The sequence below is a fragment of the Elgaria multicarinata genome, chromosome 14 (genome assembly GCF_023053635.1).
Source record: "Elgaria multicarinata webbii isolate HBS135686 ecotype San Diego chromosome 14, rElgMul1.1.pri, whole genome shotgun sequence".
Lineage (NCBI taxonomy): Eukaryota > Metazoa > Chordata > Lepidosauria > Squamata > Anguidae > Elgaria > Elgaria multicarinata.
In genome coordinates, this window is record NC_086184.1 from 12,082,691 (window position 1) to 12,095,102 (window position 12,412).

Sequence of the window (12,412 nt, forward strand, 5' to 3'; positions counted from 1 at the left end):
GGCCGCTCTACGGCAGCCGCCCAGGACCAAATCCCTCGCGCGGCCCGGCGCTGCTGCCCCCTGCAGGCCGCCCGGAGCATGGAATCGAGAAGGCAAAAACACACAAGGCGTTGGTTGCTTTGCAAAGGCTCTTGACAGCACAGATCCCTTTGCGTGCTTGTTTGGAAGTAAACCCCGCTGGTTTTAATGGGGCTTCATCCCAGGTACTCAGCAATGCAACCTCTGCCTTAAAACCAAAACTGGAAGCAGCCTTTCACATTTCACTCCCCCCCACTCCACTATGGGCTGGTCAGAACTCTTAAGGTCCCAAGGTCCTGAGCCCCAAAATGGGGTTCAGCACCTTGGATACCTCCTCCAGAGTTCTGACTGAAACCCAGAGCGGATTCATAACCCCACTAGCATCAGAGCCCCCAGCCCCCACTGATTGTGAGCCTAATGGAGAGCAGGGAGTTGTATGCTGCCGTGATCTGGGAGGAAAAGCAGGATATGAATTAAATAAATTAAGAGTCTCCTTTTAAGAAAAGAAAAAAACAAGCACCCACACTTATTTGGCTGCAATCCTATGCACATCTGGTTTTTGCTCTTTTTATTAGAGACTTAGTGGCCATCGCTCAGGGATGCTGTAAATCAAGGATAAGGGACCTGGTGCCCTCCAGATATTTTGGACTACAGCTCCCACAAACCCCAGCCAACATGGCCAATGATCAGGGATTATGGAAGTTCTAGTCCAAAACATCTGATGTGCGCCAGGTTGCCTATCCCTGCCATAGATACATCCTGCTTCCCAGGTCCTGCTTGAGCAGGAGGTCAGATGAGATGACCTCTAAGGAACCCTTCCAATTCTATGTAATTAGGTCAGGTGAATCAGCTTCCAATATGTCCATCTAGCCCAGTCTTGTTTTCCCTAGCAATGACTCCAGGGTCTCTCAGGCAAGGGTCTTTTTCCATCTCCAGCTACCTGATCTTTTTAAGAAGAGATGCTAGGAACCTTGGCTGAGACCTTCTGCATGCAAATAATGGGTTCTTCCATTGAACTATGGTCCTGACCCTCCCGTTGAAGTCCAGTGCTTTTAAAATCCACCACAGCCAGAAGAGGGTCTGAACATCTCTGTGCACACATGTGCATGCAAACACACACACTGTCCTTAAAGGGAAAAGAGGGACTAATATCAGAAAACAAGGGCAGCCCTTTGGTCAACAGGGAGAGTTGGAGAATATGGATTTGACTATGTTTCCCGAGCACAAATCATAATAAAGAAATGTTACAGGCCATGTCTCATTGGCATCGTGTGTGCCTTGGCACACACAAAAAGAGCAGGGGCGTTTTTTACAGAGACCATGAGCCACTCCACACATGTACATGTAGCAAAATCAAAGCGTGATGAGCCAGGTGTCTTAAGTGGCAGATTTTAAGCAGTTACGAGGGGAAGCAGAGAGAGATGGCACAGATACGGACTGTGGTACTCCACCCACTGGGTGGTTCTGCTGCATAAGCCCCATTTAAATGAACAGAAGCTGCAAAGCAGGGAAGAGATGCAGAGCTACTCCATTTTCTCTGCCAAGAGACCAGCTGCCTTTGGACCTCCTTCAACCATCGCTTTGGCAGCCATTCCATCAGGCTACCTGAATTATTGGCTGTAACTTTTAAGAACTGGTGCATGGGGATGCTTCCCCCTCTTCCCTCCGCATCCCTTCTTCCTTCTGTGCCATGTCTTTTAGATTGTAAGCCTGGGAGCCTATTTTGGCTAGAGAGCTTGCAAACAATAATACTAACAAAATAATAATGTCATTGTAGTGTTTCCATGAGACATGCATAGGAAAGCATCCAAGTGAATTGTGTTCCCTGTTATTGAAGGAACATGGTTACCAAATAACCAGAAAAAGAAATTCCCTGGCCTGAAACCTGCCTTTAATAATAAACACTGACAACCCTCTGGAAGGTGTGTGTGTGTGTGTGCGTGCGCACACGCAATGGGATTTGGATTGTCATGTACCAAAATATCTTGAGTCAGCCCTGAGCAAAAGAGACAAAATTGCATTCATCACTTGGAACAGTTTCAACCAGGGAAATAATTTCTATATACTGGAAATTTTGTCTTGCGTTGATCAAGAGTACATTGAAAAGAGATCATTACAGACAAGTTATTGTGCAATTGTAAACTCAAAGGATTTGTTCCAGTTTAGACTATAACCATCTCTCTCTCTCTTTCCATACTATTGCTGTGTCTGCAACATCCACAAGATGTCAGAACAGCACACAAAATTAATTTCCAAAGGTTTTGTTGCAAATCTGTATGTTTCATGAATAAAGGCTCCTTCAGCCTAGGACCCTTTATATTTAATTCAATAAATAAAATAAATTAAATTTAAAATAATTACACCCAGACCTAGTCATACTTAGACCTATTAACTCAGTGGGACATAAGGCCCTCACAGCTATCTTGGGCCGCATTGATTTCAGTGGGCTGACTCTAGTTATGACTAAGACTGGATTCCACCCCTTATATTTAGAAAATACAATATTTAGAGTAAACTATATTTAAAAATAAATAATAGATTTAGAATGAATAAATAAATGGTGAATTTAAATGGGTCTTGCAGGTGCCTCACTCTGGGTTGGATTGTCTTGAAGCTGCTTTCCTGCTGACACGCCACACACACACCACTTACTCCAGCTCATCTACAATACGTAATTTCAATGTAAAACCTACATTGGCTAGAATGTGCAGTCCGTGGAAACAAAGCCCTATGAAGAGAGACTGAAAGAACTGGGAATGTTTAGCCTGGAGAAGAAAAGATTGAGGGAGACATGATAGCACTCTTCAAATACTTAAAAGGTTGCCACACAGAGGAGGGCCAGGATCTCTTCTCAATCCTCCCAGAGCGCAGGACATGGAATAATGGGCTGAAGTAACAGGAAGTCAGATTCCAGTTGGACATCAGGAAAAACTTCCTGACTGTTAGAGCAGTACGACAATGGAATCAGTTACCTAGGGAGGTTGTGGTCTCTCCCACAGTAGAGGCATTCAAGAGGCAGCTGGACAACCATCTGTCAGGGATGTTTTAGGGTGGATTCCTACATTGAGCAGGGGGTTGGACTCGATGGCCTTGTAGGCCCCTTCCAACTCTTCTATTCTATGATTCTATGAACTCTCTTGTAAGGCAAAACCTTCAGTGAAAGCCCCTCTTAGGCCTGCATGAAAATGAAGTTACAGGCTCAAGTTACATTCACTTTCTAAGTAGGACAGTAATTATGTGATGCTGCCAACGTTGGATTATTTTCTTACAGCTCTAGTCATGGAGGCGCTCTTGGCATGAAGTGATGCAATCCACTAAGGCTTTTTAGCATCTGAGGATTACATCTATATGTATTGTGAGGGCTTTTTATTTAAGGAGGCCTGAGGAGCTAGGGCATCTAAAACAACAACAACAACTGCGAATTAACTCCTAGTTGTAACCATTCTGGTTCTGCCAGGGTTGGCCCAAGACATTTTGCCGCCTGAGGCAAAGAACAGGATGGTGCCTCCCCTCTCCCATTCCACGTGCAGAAGCTGCTGCACTGTTTTTTCACCACTGATGGAACTGCATCCTTCATTGTAGCTGAAGGTGGCAGGTTACCTTAGGAGACACAGGCAAGGCCACTTGGAACTCCACCCTCTCCTCCAACACCTTGCTGTTGCCGCTCAGTACCTGCTGCCTGAGGCAACTGCCCCACACTGCCTAATTGTAGGGCCGGCACTGGGTTCTGCATTTCATCCCTAGTACAATTTTCTAAAAAGCACTGGATTCAGAATTCTTCATCCCCTCCAGAACATAATTACAAGGAAAAGCATTTCAGCCTATTGCTATCGAGTCAACAGATTCTACACTTTCATTCTGACTCGGCAAAACCTGAAAAGTCAATCATTGCTCAAGTTTGCTAGAATAAGTAATCGAAAGAGGTTGTTGTTTTAAATCACGCTTAGATATCTTTACTGATCATTCATTGACATGAAAATGGAGAAGTTAACTTTCTCTTGTGTAATGCGATCTGAATCTTGTTAATAAGTAATGGCACATCTGGAATACCTTGACCAACTATCGTGCTGTACATAGTTAACATCTTCTGTAGCAGAGGTTTTACCTTTGTACACAATGTTGTTTATGCTAAAGCACCACCGGAATGTATGTGTCACATACACACACACACAGAGAGAGAGAGAGAGAGAGAGAGCGTTTCTGAAATTAAATTGGGCCCTTGGGCTGAAAGAGGCTCAAGTCCCCTGGTTTATATGGTGATGGTTGTTTCAAGAAACCTGCAGATCCTGTTTGACCCAAAGGTAATGGTGGCACGCAATGCAATCTATATGTAGACCCATTAGCAGAACAGGAAAACAGGGAAGTATGTAGACCCATTAGCAGAAATTCAACAGGAAAATGAATAGCCACCGGGTTAGAGCACAATCCTATGCATGTTTAGACAGAAAAAAGTCCTACAGTTCTGAGCATTCTCCAGACAGCCATGGTGCTGAGGAATGCTGGGAGTTGTAGAATCCCTCATCTAAATATGCATAGGGTTGTGCCCTTAAGCTCAGAAGGCTCTGAAAACTCTCTGAATTAACACAACCTTAACCAGGGTTTGAAATGCCAGCAGTGTGTGTGTGAGAGAGAGAAAGAGAAAGAGAGAGTTCCAAAATCTTCATTTCAGAAATCCTGACCTGAAATAAATAATTATCCTTAGCTGTGTTTCAATCACCTCCATTCTGTTCAAATCTGAAAAATGAGAGCAGGAATCTCAACCTCCTGACAGGAGATTTCCTCATGACTGAGCATTGTGAATCTGTAGCCAAAATGAACAGATTAATAACACAGGAAAGTTTCAAAACTGCTGTTCAGAGCAACGACATTTGTCAGAACGGCTTTGTCCGTCCTGCAAGCAGTTGACTCAAAGGGACAAGGAGACCTGGATTTCACATGATACAGTAAGGCTTGTTGTTCTCTTGCATTATAAGAACTGGATAAACCCCATTATTCACCTCCAAATTCTAGCACTTTCCCCCTATTCTGTAGCTTTAAACAGGTGTGTAAATTATTTAATCTGAAAATGCCTTACTATGTCAACAAGAAGTCATGCGGCACATTAAGATGAATAATTTTATTCTGGCATAAAGTTTCATGGGTTGGAAAAATCTGGTGTGATTTACAGAGAGTTGTTTTATATACAGAAAGTGTGGCAACGCAGCATTTAGTCCTGGAGGCCAGAAGCACAGGCCAGAGCCAGTTTAGAAGGCATTCAAATCAACTTACTTTATTAGTGCTTTTACATGCATTGTCAGAGAAGGCTTTGCTTAACTACACTGTTGCACACGGTTACAAGCATCCCTAAAGCTGGGTGCATGAGTGATAGTAAGCGAAGGAAGAAAGAAGAGGAAGAGAACAGGCAATGGGAACTGTTTAAGTTACAGGACATTTTCACCTCCTCATGACTGGAAGCATGCAGAATTGTTGCTCTTCTCCAATGTAATGGGCATTGTCCACTTTTCCTCTTACATCTGATGTAGTGGACAGTGTCCACAAAAGCTTACGCCAGAAGAAATTTGTTAGTCTTTAAAGTGCCACCAGACTCTTTGTTGATTTTGCTGCAACAGACTAACATGGACACTACTACGTTTTCCTTAAGTAATCTGAATATGCACTTTCTCTTGGTAATATTAATTATCCATAGAAAAGTTAGGAAAGAATGTGTCCCAACATTGGGGGGGAAACACAAAGTTCAGCTAAACTTTTTCGTTCCGTTAATGCTTGTCTCCTTTCCTATTATAAAACTCAGCTACATCATGCGTTATTGCTCTGAGATTTTGCCTCTTATGTGTACAAGTCACAGGTGTTTTGCTGCAAATTGTGTTCCTGGAAGCAGTACACTTTTTTCTCCCTCTCTCATCACAGTGGCCTGCCTTCCTTCCTTCCTTCCTTCCTTCCTTCCTTCCTTCCTTCCTTCCTTTCTTTCTTTCTTTTTTGCTAATTGTCTTGTAGACGTTTTTAATAAATATCCTCCACATTAATGACCAAACTGAAAGAGACAAAGTGTGTAATTTCCCAAATCAATAAGAAGAAAGGAAAGAATGACTAATAACGCTAATTTCACACTCATTTGCTAATCAGCACGTCGTGTACCCTGTGCCAAAAAGATACGCTTCTTGTCAGTCAGAATAAACTGTGCAATTTGGTCCGATTTCCATGTCTTTTTGCATAATTTGTTGTACCACTTCCAAAATGTGGGAGTTTCAATGGATTTAGAAATATTTGTCAAGAACCGGGGATGTGAAAAATGTAACCATCGGTGATGCAGTTAGGCTCACTGGTGCACTGCAAAATGAAAGACATGTGGAGCATCTTTTCTGAACTTCCAACCTCTCATAAGCAATGGATAAGCATGGGACAAAAAATGGTGCAGATGACCTCTGTGGCGTCAACAACCTCAGTGCCATCTATTCTCAAACCTCTCTTTCGCTGCCACCGCCCTTTTCTTTATCTTCTAAAAAAATGAGGGAATAATAAAGCTTTTGTGTGCGAGTGTGCATACATATTGTCTACCTGAAGTAAGGCAAATGACCGAGCAGACGTGGTGGTTAAACAAAATAAGAAAAAAGTTTATATAGGAAAAGATCTTGAATTACACTTTTAGATTATTCTACTTTATCCACATACATCTACCTTCCTCAACCTCCCAGGAAATAGTAACCACCTCCAAATCCTATAATCCCACTTTCTTAATTCTATACTGAAATAAGCCTCAACTAAACCTCACTCACTCCTGCCCTCACTAACTCCTTATTCCTGACTGACTCTTCTTTAACTCTTCTGATTTTAATTAACCCCTCTCTCTCCATTCAAATCAACCAACCAATCAGACAACACCATTCACACGGCTTACCGATCTAACTCCCCCCTCCCACTTACTTACCATTTCCTGAAAATGAAAGAATTGGCCACAGCAAAACCAAACCTGGATCAAAAACTTAAAATATCCACATATAAAGAATAACACAATTTATCATTTCGTCACAACCTCCCTGCAATTAAAACCCAATAGCTTCAAAAAAGAACCTGCTTCTACTAGTTAAAAAGCCTTAGAGCTGATTTGTTGATATGGATCAACACAGTGGCTTGTAATTTTGGACTCTTCTTGGGGAAGTGGCAATGAGAACTGTTTTAAATGACTATACTTTAAAAATTAGCACTACGCCCACCTGTAAGAAATGACTCGGGCAGGATTTACACTACTGCTTTAAAGCGCTTTATAACAGTTTTGACAACTGCTGGGTCCCAGGATACACTTCATATACAGTTGTCAAAACTGTTATAAAGCGCTTTAAAGCAGTAGTGTAGATCCGGCCTAAGAGTTTCTTCATCTCTGCTGTCTCTGGATGAAATCTAGCACATAATTCAACTAGGCACTACGTGAGTGACGGCCACCAATTTGGAGAACTTTAAAAGGGGATTAGACAAATTCATGTATGATAAGGCTATCAGGGGTTACTAGTCAAGTGCAGGGCCAGTGCCAGACTATTTTGCACCCTAGGCAAGGTGAGCTACTTTCACCAACACCAACACCACCACCCAAAATGCCAACTTTGATTTTTAAGAACAGATGTTTCCTGGAAAAAATAAGAAGCACAAAACTTGAAACTGCTAAATTTATTTTAAAGTGCAAGAAATACGTCATGCCAGTTATAGCAAACAAATTGGAAAGGAACGTCTATGGGTCTAAAATGCATTATTTAATAGGAATATCACCTCCAAATCATCCCCCCAACTCACACGCACCCGCGCGCACTCACTCAGCATCACTCACTCCAAACAAACACATGCATGAACACATGCATTCACTCAAAGACCTCATGCACCCCATTCACCCATAGGTTCTCTCTCTCTCTCTCTCTCTCTCTCTCTCTCTCTCTCTCTCTCTCTCTTTCTTTCTTCCAGGCGCGTTCTGGAAGTCAGAACATGGAGCCACCCTATCCCCATCCCAGTGTCCCTGGCTTCGCTTTGGCTGGGCGGGTGCGGGGCGCCATCTCGCCCACCTGAGTGGCCCCTATAGTAGCACCGGCCTTGGTCATGTGATAGGATTTGCAAATGCCTTTTTCCTTTGCTCAAAAGTGTGTGTGTGTGTGTGTGTGTGTGTGTTGGAAAGGAGAATTAATGGGGCAGGGAGAAGCTATTGCCACCACCACCCCGTAATGATGGCATCCCTTTAATTTCTCGTGTGTAATGTAAGAGTCACTTTTTATGCTTAAGTAAAGCCCAAACTACACGTTACAGGTCAACCAAAGACGTTTGAGGAGAGGGAATTGTTTTGATCAGGAAATTGGGGTGGGGGAGTTAAAATGAACAGCCCTTCCTCCTGCCACTGCTCAAACCAATTGGATGTCCCTGTTGGCATCATCATCATCATCATCATCATCATCATCATTTTTAGAAGCACATTAGGGGAGATGAATCTGTTTCCCAAGAAATTTTCATGCATTTTCTTTTTCTATTGGGCATATATAAAAGGAAGGCTTGGTTCTGAATGGACAGAAAAGTGTTCTGCCATTCCTCTTCCCCACTACGCTTTTGCTTCCAATTTCAGCCTCTGAGGCTTCTTTTCAGTAACAAAAACAGCAGCCAACCACCGGGGAAAGAAACACACAATTTTGTGTGATTTGTGCAGATTAGTGCGCCATTATTTCCTTTATAATTTCCTCTACCTGTCCTGAGAGAAACTCTGTTTCCAGCTGAATGGAATAATTAGTGCCAGTTGGTTGTGTAAGCTCCGGGCGCAGAATTCATGCCAAGATCTGCTGGCATCCAGGGATGCTTGTCAACCAAGAATGAACCACCCTGTTGGATCCTGGATTGGATCCTGGTTTTTATTTTTCCATTGTTTTTACAATGACCTGAGGACCTGGAAGAAGTGAGGAGTCAGTAGAACATAATCACTTAAAGGTCAACATTTCAGCTGCACACTTATTGAATTATTGAATTATTGTGGGGAATGTATTTTCAGTAATTAATCAATTAGTGATTGCATCAGTGTACAGGTCTGCCTATATAAGTAGCTGTGTTTTGTATGTTTGTATCTTCCCTCATCTTACCCCAACTTGATGTATGCTGTATTGATTGACCGTCTGTGAGTATTTGTGTATGTGCTGCCATAACTAAATTATTACAAGTGTCAGTAAAGGATTTACTTTTAACTTACAAGGAATCCTTTGCCTCATTGGTCTTTGCTGTGTCCTAAGCTGAGAGCCGCTGCTACTAGTGCTAGTCATTGGTTCAGCCTGTAGTTTCCAAACAGGTTATGAGCTCAGAATTAACACTCTGAGCGTCCAGAACTAATAATTTTCCAACACCGTTGCGGTCTGGGGGTGGCTTTAACTGAAGTGCAGGCCTCAGTTGAAGCCACTGCCAGACCGCAACAGACACAAGTAAGCCCCCCTCCCCCCTGCCCCCTTACCTGGCTCTGCCACCATCACTGCACAGACTGCGGCAGTGGTGCCAGGTAAGCCCACTCCCCCCCACTTACCAGCTTCCAGAGCTCCGGATCGAGGCAAAGCGATCTGCAGCAGAGCGAACCGCTTCACCTCAATCCTCAGTTCCCCCCGACCCAATTCGGATCCAACTTTAGCGGGTTCAGATCGGGTCAATTGGGGATCCGAATTGGAGTGGAGCACAGCCCTAGTCAGCATAACCTAGAATTTTATCCTCTGTGCGAACTATTTTAATTAATTTATTAATTTATTTATTTAAGAATTTTTATGCCGCCATTCAGCCAAAAAAGGCTCTCACGGCGGCTTACAAAAGTATTTCTTGACAGTCCCTGCCCACAGGCTTACAATCTAAAAGACATGACACAAAAGGAAAGGGGATTGGAAGGGAGGAGGAGGAGGGGGAAAAGGAAAGCAAATTCAGGCACTACAATCTTAGTTGGAAAGTTCAGCAGTTACAGGTGACAGCAGGAGGGAGGGGGCTCTGAGCTGGAGCTGGACCCAGGCACGGTGGAGAGGTGCCTGGCTGCTGCTTCCTCCCTCACTGGTGGCCTCTGCAGACACAGTTGGTAGCAGGAGGGAGGGGGCTCTCAGCTGGAGCAGGACCCAGGCATGGTGGAGAGGAGCCTGGCTGCTGCTTCCTCCCTCTCTGGTGGCCTCTGCAGTTACAGTTGGTAGCAGGAGGGAGGGGGCTCTGAGCTGGAGCTGGACCCAGGCACGGTGGAGAGGTGCCTGGCTGCTGCTTCCTCCCTCACTGGTGGCCTCTGCAGTGACAGTTGGTAGCAGTAGGGAGGGGTCTCTCAGCTGGAGATGGACCCAGGCACGGTGGAGAGGTGCCTGGCTGCTGCTTCCTCCCTCACTGGTGGCCTCTGCAGTGACAGTTGGTAGCAGGAGGGAGGGGGCTCTCAGCTGGAGCTGGACCCAGGCACGGTGGAGAGGTGCCTGGCTGCTGCTTCCTCCCTCACTGGTGGCCTCTCCACCTTAAAAACAATCCACCATTTTAAAAAACAAAACAAAAAACAAAAAAAGTTCTGAGCATCAAACAGTAAATTTCCATGGCAGAGAATTTGGCTGACTTTATTTACTCTCACTTGTGTTTGCAATTTTGGTGCAATTGTGATATTAATATTGCCATTATCATCACCAGCACTATCATAATTATTATTTTTATGCTGTTCCACAAGCCAATGCTGAAGAATATTAAAGTGTATTTCTAATCTTTATAGTGTTTCTGGATAATGCTTAACTTTAATTCCGCTCCTTTTTCTTTCTTTTTTTTTGCAAAGCCAGAAATTCTGCTTTTATAAGAAAAATGCCCAGGAAAATTAGTATGCGTGGTTTGGAATCCAGAAACAACAAAACTAACGAAAACAGGCAAGAGGAGAAGAATGGGATCACTGCTTTGACCTATGTAAGAACCTATTTTGCTAGGGCTGCTTGACAATAATCCCACTGAGAGGCAGTTTGCTTAGCATCAGTCCAGGGTGGTCAGTGGTGAATGTCTCTTCCTTGTTTTTCAGTGAGATCCTGAACATGAGATGCATTCAGATGTGTGCATTTGTGAGGCAGAGCAGTGCAGTTTGGAAGGGTGGCCACTGAAACGCCTAAAAAAAAGAAAAGAAAGAGGAAATGTATCATGAGAAAACAAAACATAAAGGACACAAGATTTGCATAATATTTGCAGATGCTAATTTATGTGAATAGATGCACATCGATTCTGGCCGTTTCTACACCTGCCTTTTCCCCCAGTTTCATCCTGGGATCATCCCTGTGCATCCAAATGCTACACAGGGGATCCCGGGAGCAGGCAGGGATGACCCCTCCATTTACCTGGGATAATCCTTAGGTGTAGAAAGGGCCGATCTCTCTCTCTCTCTCTCTCTCTCTCTCTCTCTCTCTCTCTCTCTCTCTCTCTCTCTCTCTCATTCTCTCTCTTGGAGGAGGTGTATTTTGTATTCTTTTGTACGTTGATTGTTTATTTACTTACAACATTTATATACCATTACATGCCTAAACAGATTCTGGAGTGGCGAACTATAAAAGCTAACAAAAAAGTCCATATTAAAAGGTTTGAAAATCAGACTACCATTAAAAACTGTGGCTCGTCAATCAAGGAAGGTTTCTTTTTTAAAAATTGTCTTCACTAGACACCAAAAGCAACACAAAGTTGGTGCCTGACTGACCTCTAAAGGCAGGGAGTTGCACAGAAAGGGAGCCACGATTCACCGTTTTTGACTGTTCACTGCTCAGGAATCATTTTTGATATAAGAACATGAGAAGTGCCCCAATGCTGGATCAGACCAAGGGTCCATCTAGTCCTGCACTCTGTTCGCACAGTGGCCAACCAGCCATCAGCCAGGGACCAACAAGCAAGACATGGTGCAACAGCACCCTCCCGCCCATGTTCCCCAGCAACTGGTGCACGCAGGCTTACTGCCTCGAATACTGGAGGTAGCACACAACCATCACGGCTAGTAGCCATGGATAGCCTTCACCTCCAGGAATTTATCCAATCCACTTTTAAAGCCATCCAAATTGGTGGCCATCACTACATCTTCTGGTAGTGAGTTCCTTGATTTAACTATGCACTTTTATTTGTCCTGGATCTCCCACCAATCAGCTTCACGGGATGACCCTGGGTTCTAGTATTTTGAGCGAGGGAGTCTGTATATTCTGTAAACAAGTGAAATATAGACATCATGATTATAATTTAAATAGAAATGCTTGGGGGTTCTCCTAGAACCATCTCTGTCACTTGAGGCCTAGGTGGCCTCGGTGGCACGGAGTCCCTTTTACCAACTCCGTTTGGTAACCCAGCTATGCTCCTATCTAGACAGGAATAACCTAGCTTCAGTCGTCCATGCTCTGGTAACCTCCAAATTAGATTACTGTAATGCCCTCTA

The 12,412-nt window shown here is 43.8% G+C and overlaps 1 protein-coding gene across 7 annotated transcripts in view; it reads left to right on the plus strand.

Annotated features, from left to right (window-relative positions):
- The first annotated feature begins 4,880 nt into the window (after positions 1-4,880).
- LOC134408811 (ATP-binding cassette sub-family C member 12-like) overlaps positions 4,881-12,412 on the plus strand; it is a 76,413-nt gene continuing 68,881 nt past the window's right edge. For 5 of the 7 annotated variants that reach the window (XR_010026129.1, XR_010026130.1, XM_063141257.1 and 2 more), the window contains exons 1-2: positions 4,881-4,961; positions 10,800-10,920. Coding sequence is in view for 4 of the 7 variants with exons in the window: in XM_063141257.1 (XP_062997327.1) it covers positions 4,954-4,961; positions 10,800-10,920 (129 nt within the window). In the remaining 3 variants the exon portion in view is untranslated. Of the gene's footprint in view, positions 4,962-10,795; positions 10,921-12,412 lie in introns of all 7 variants that reach the window. The other 2 variants (XM_063141258.1, XM_063141259.1) reach the window with 2 other exon arrangements.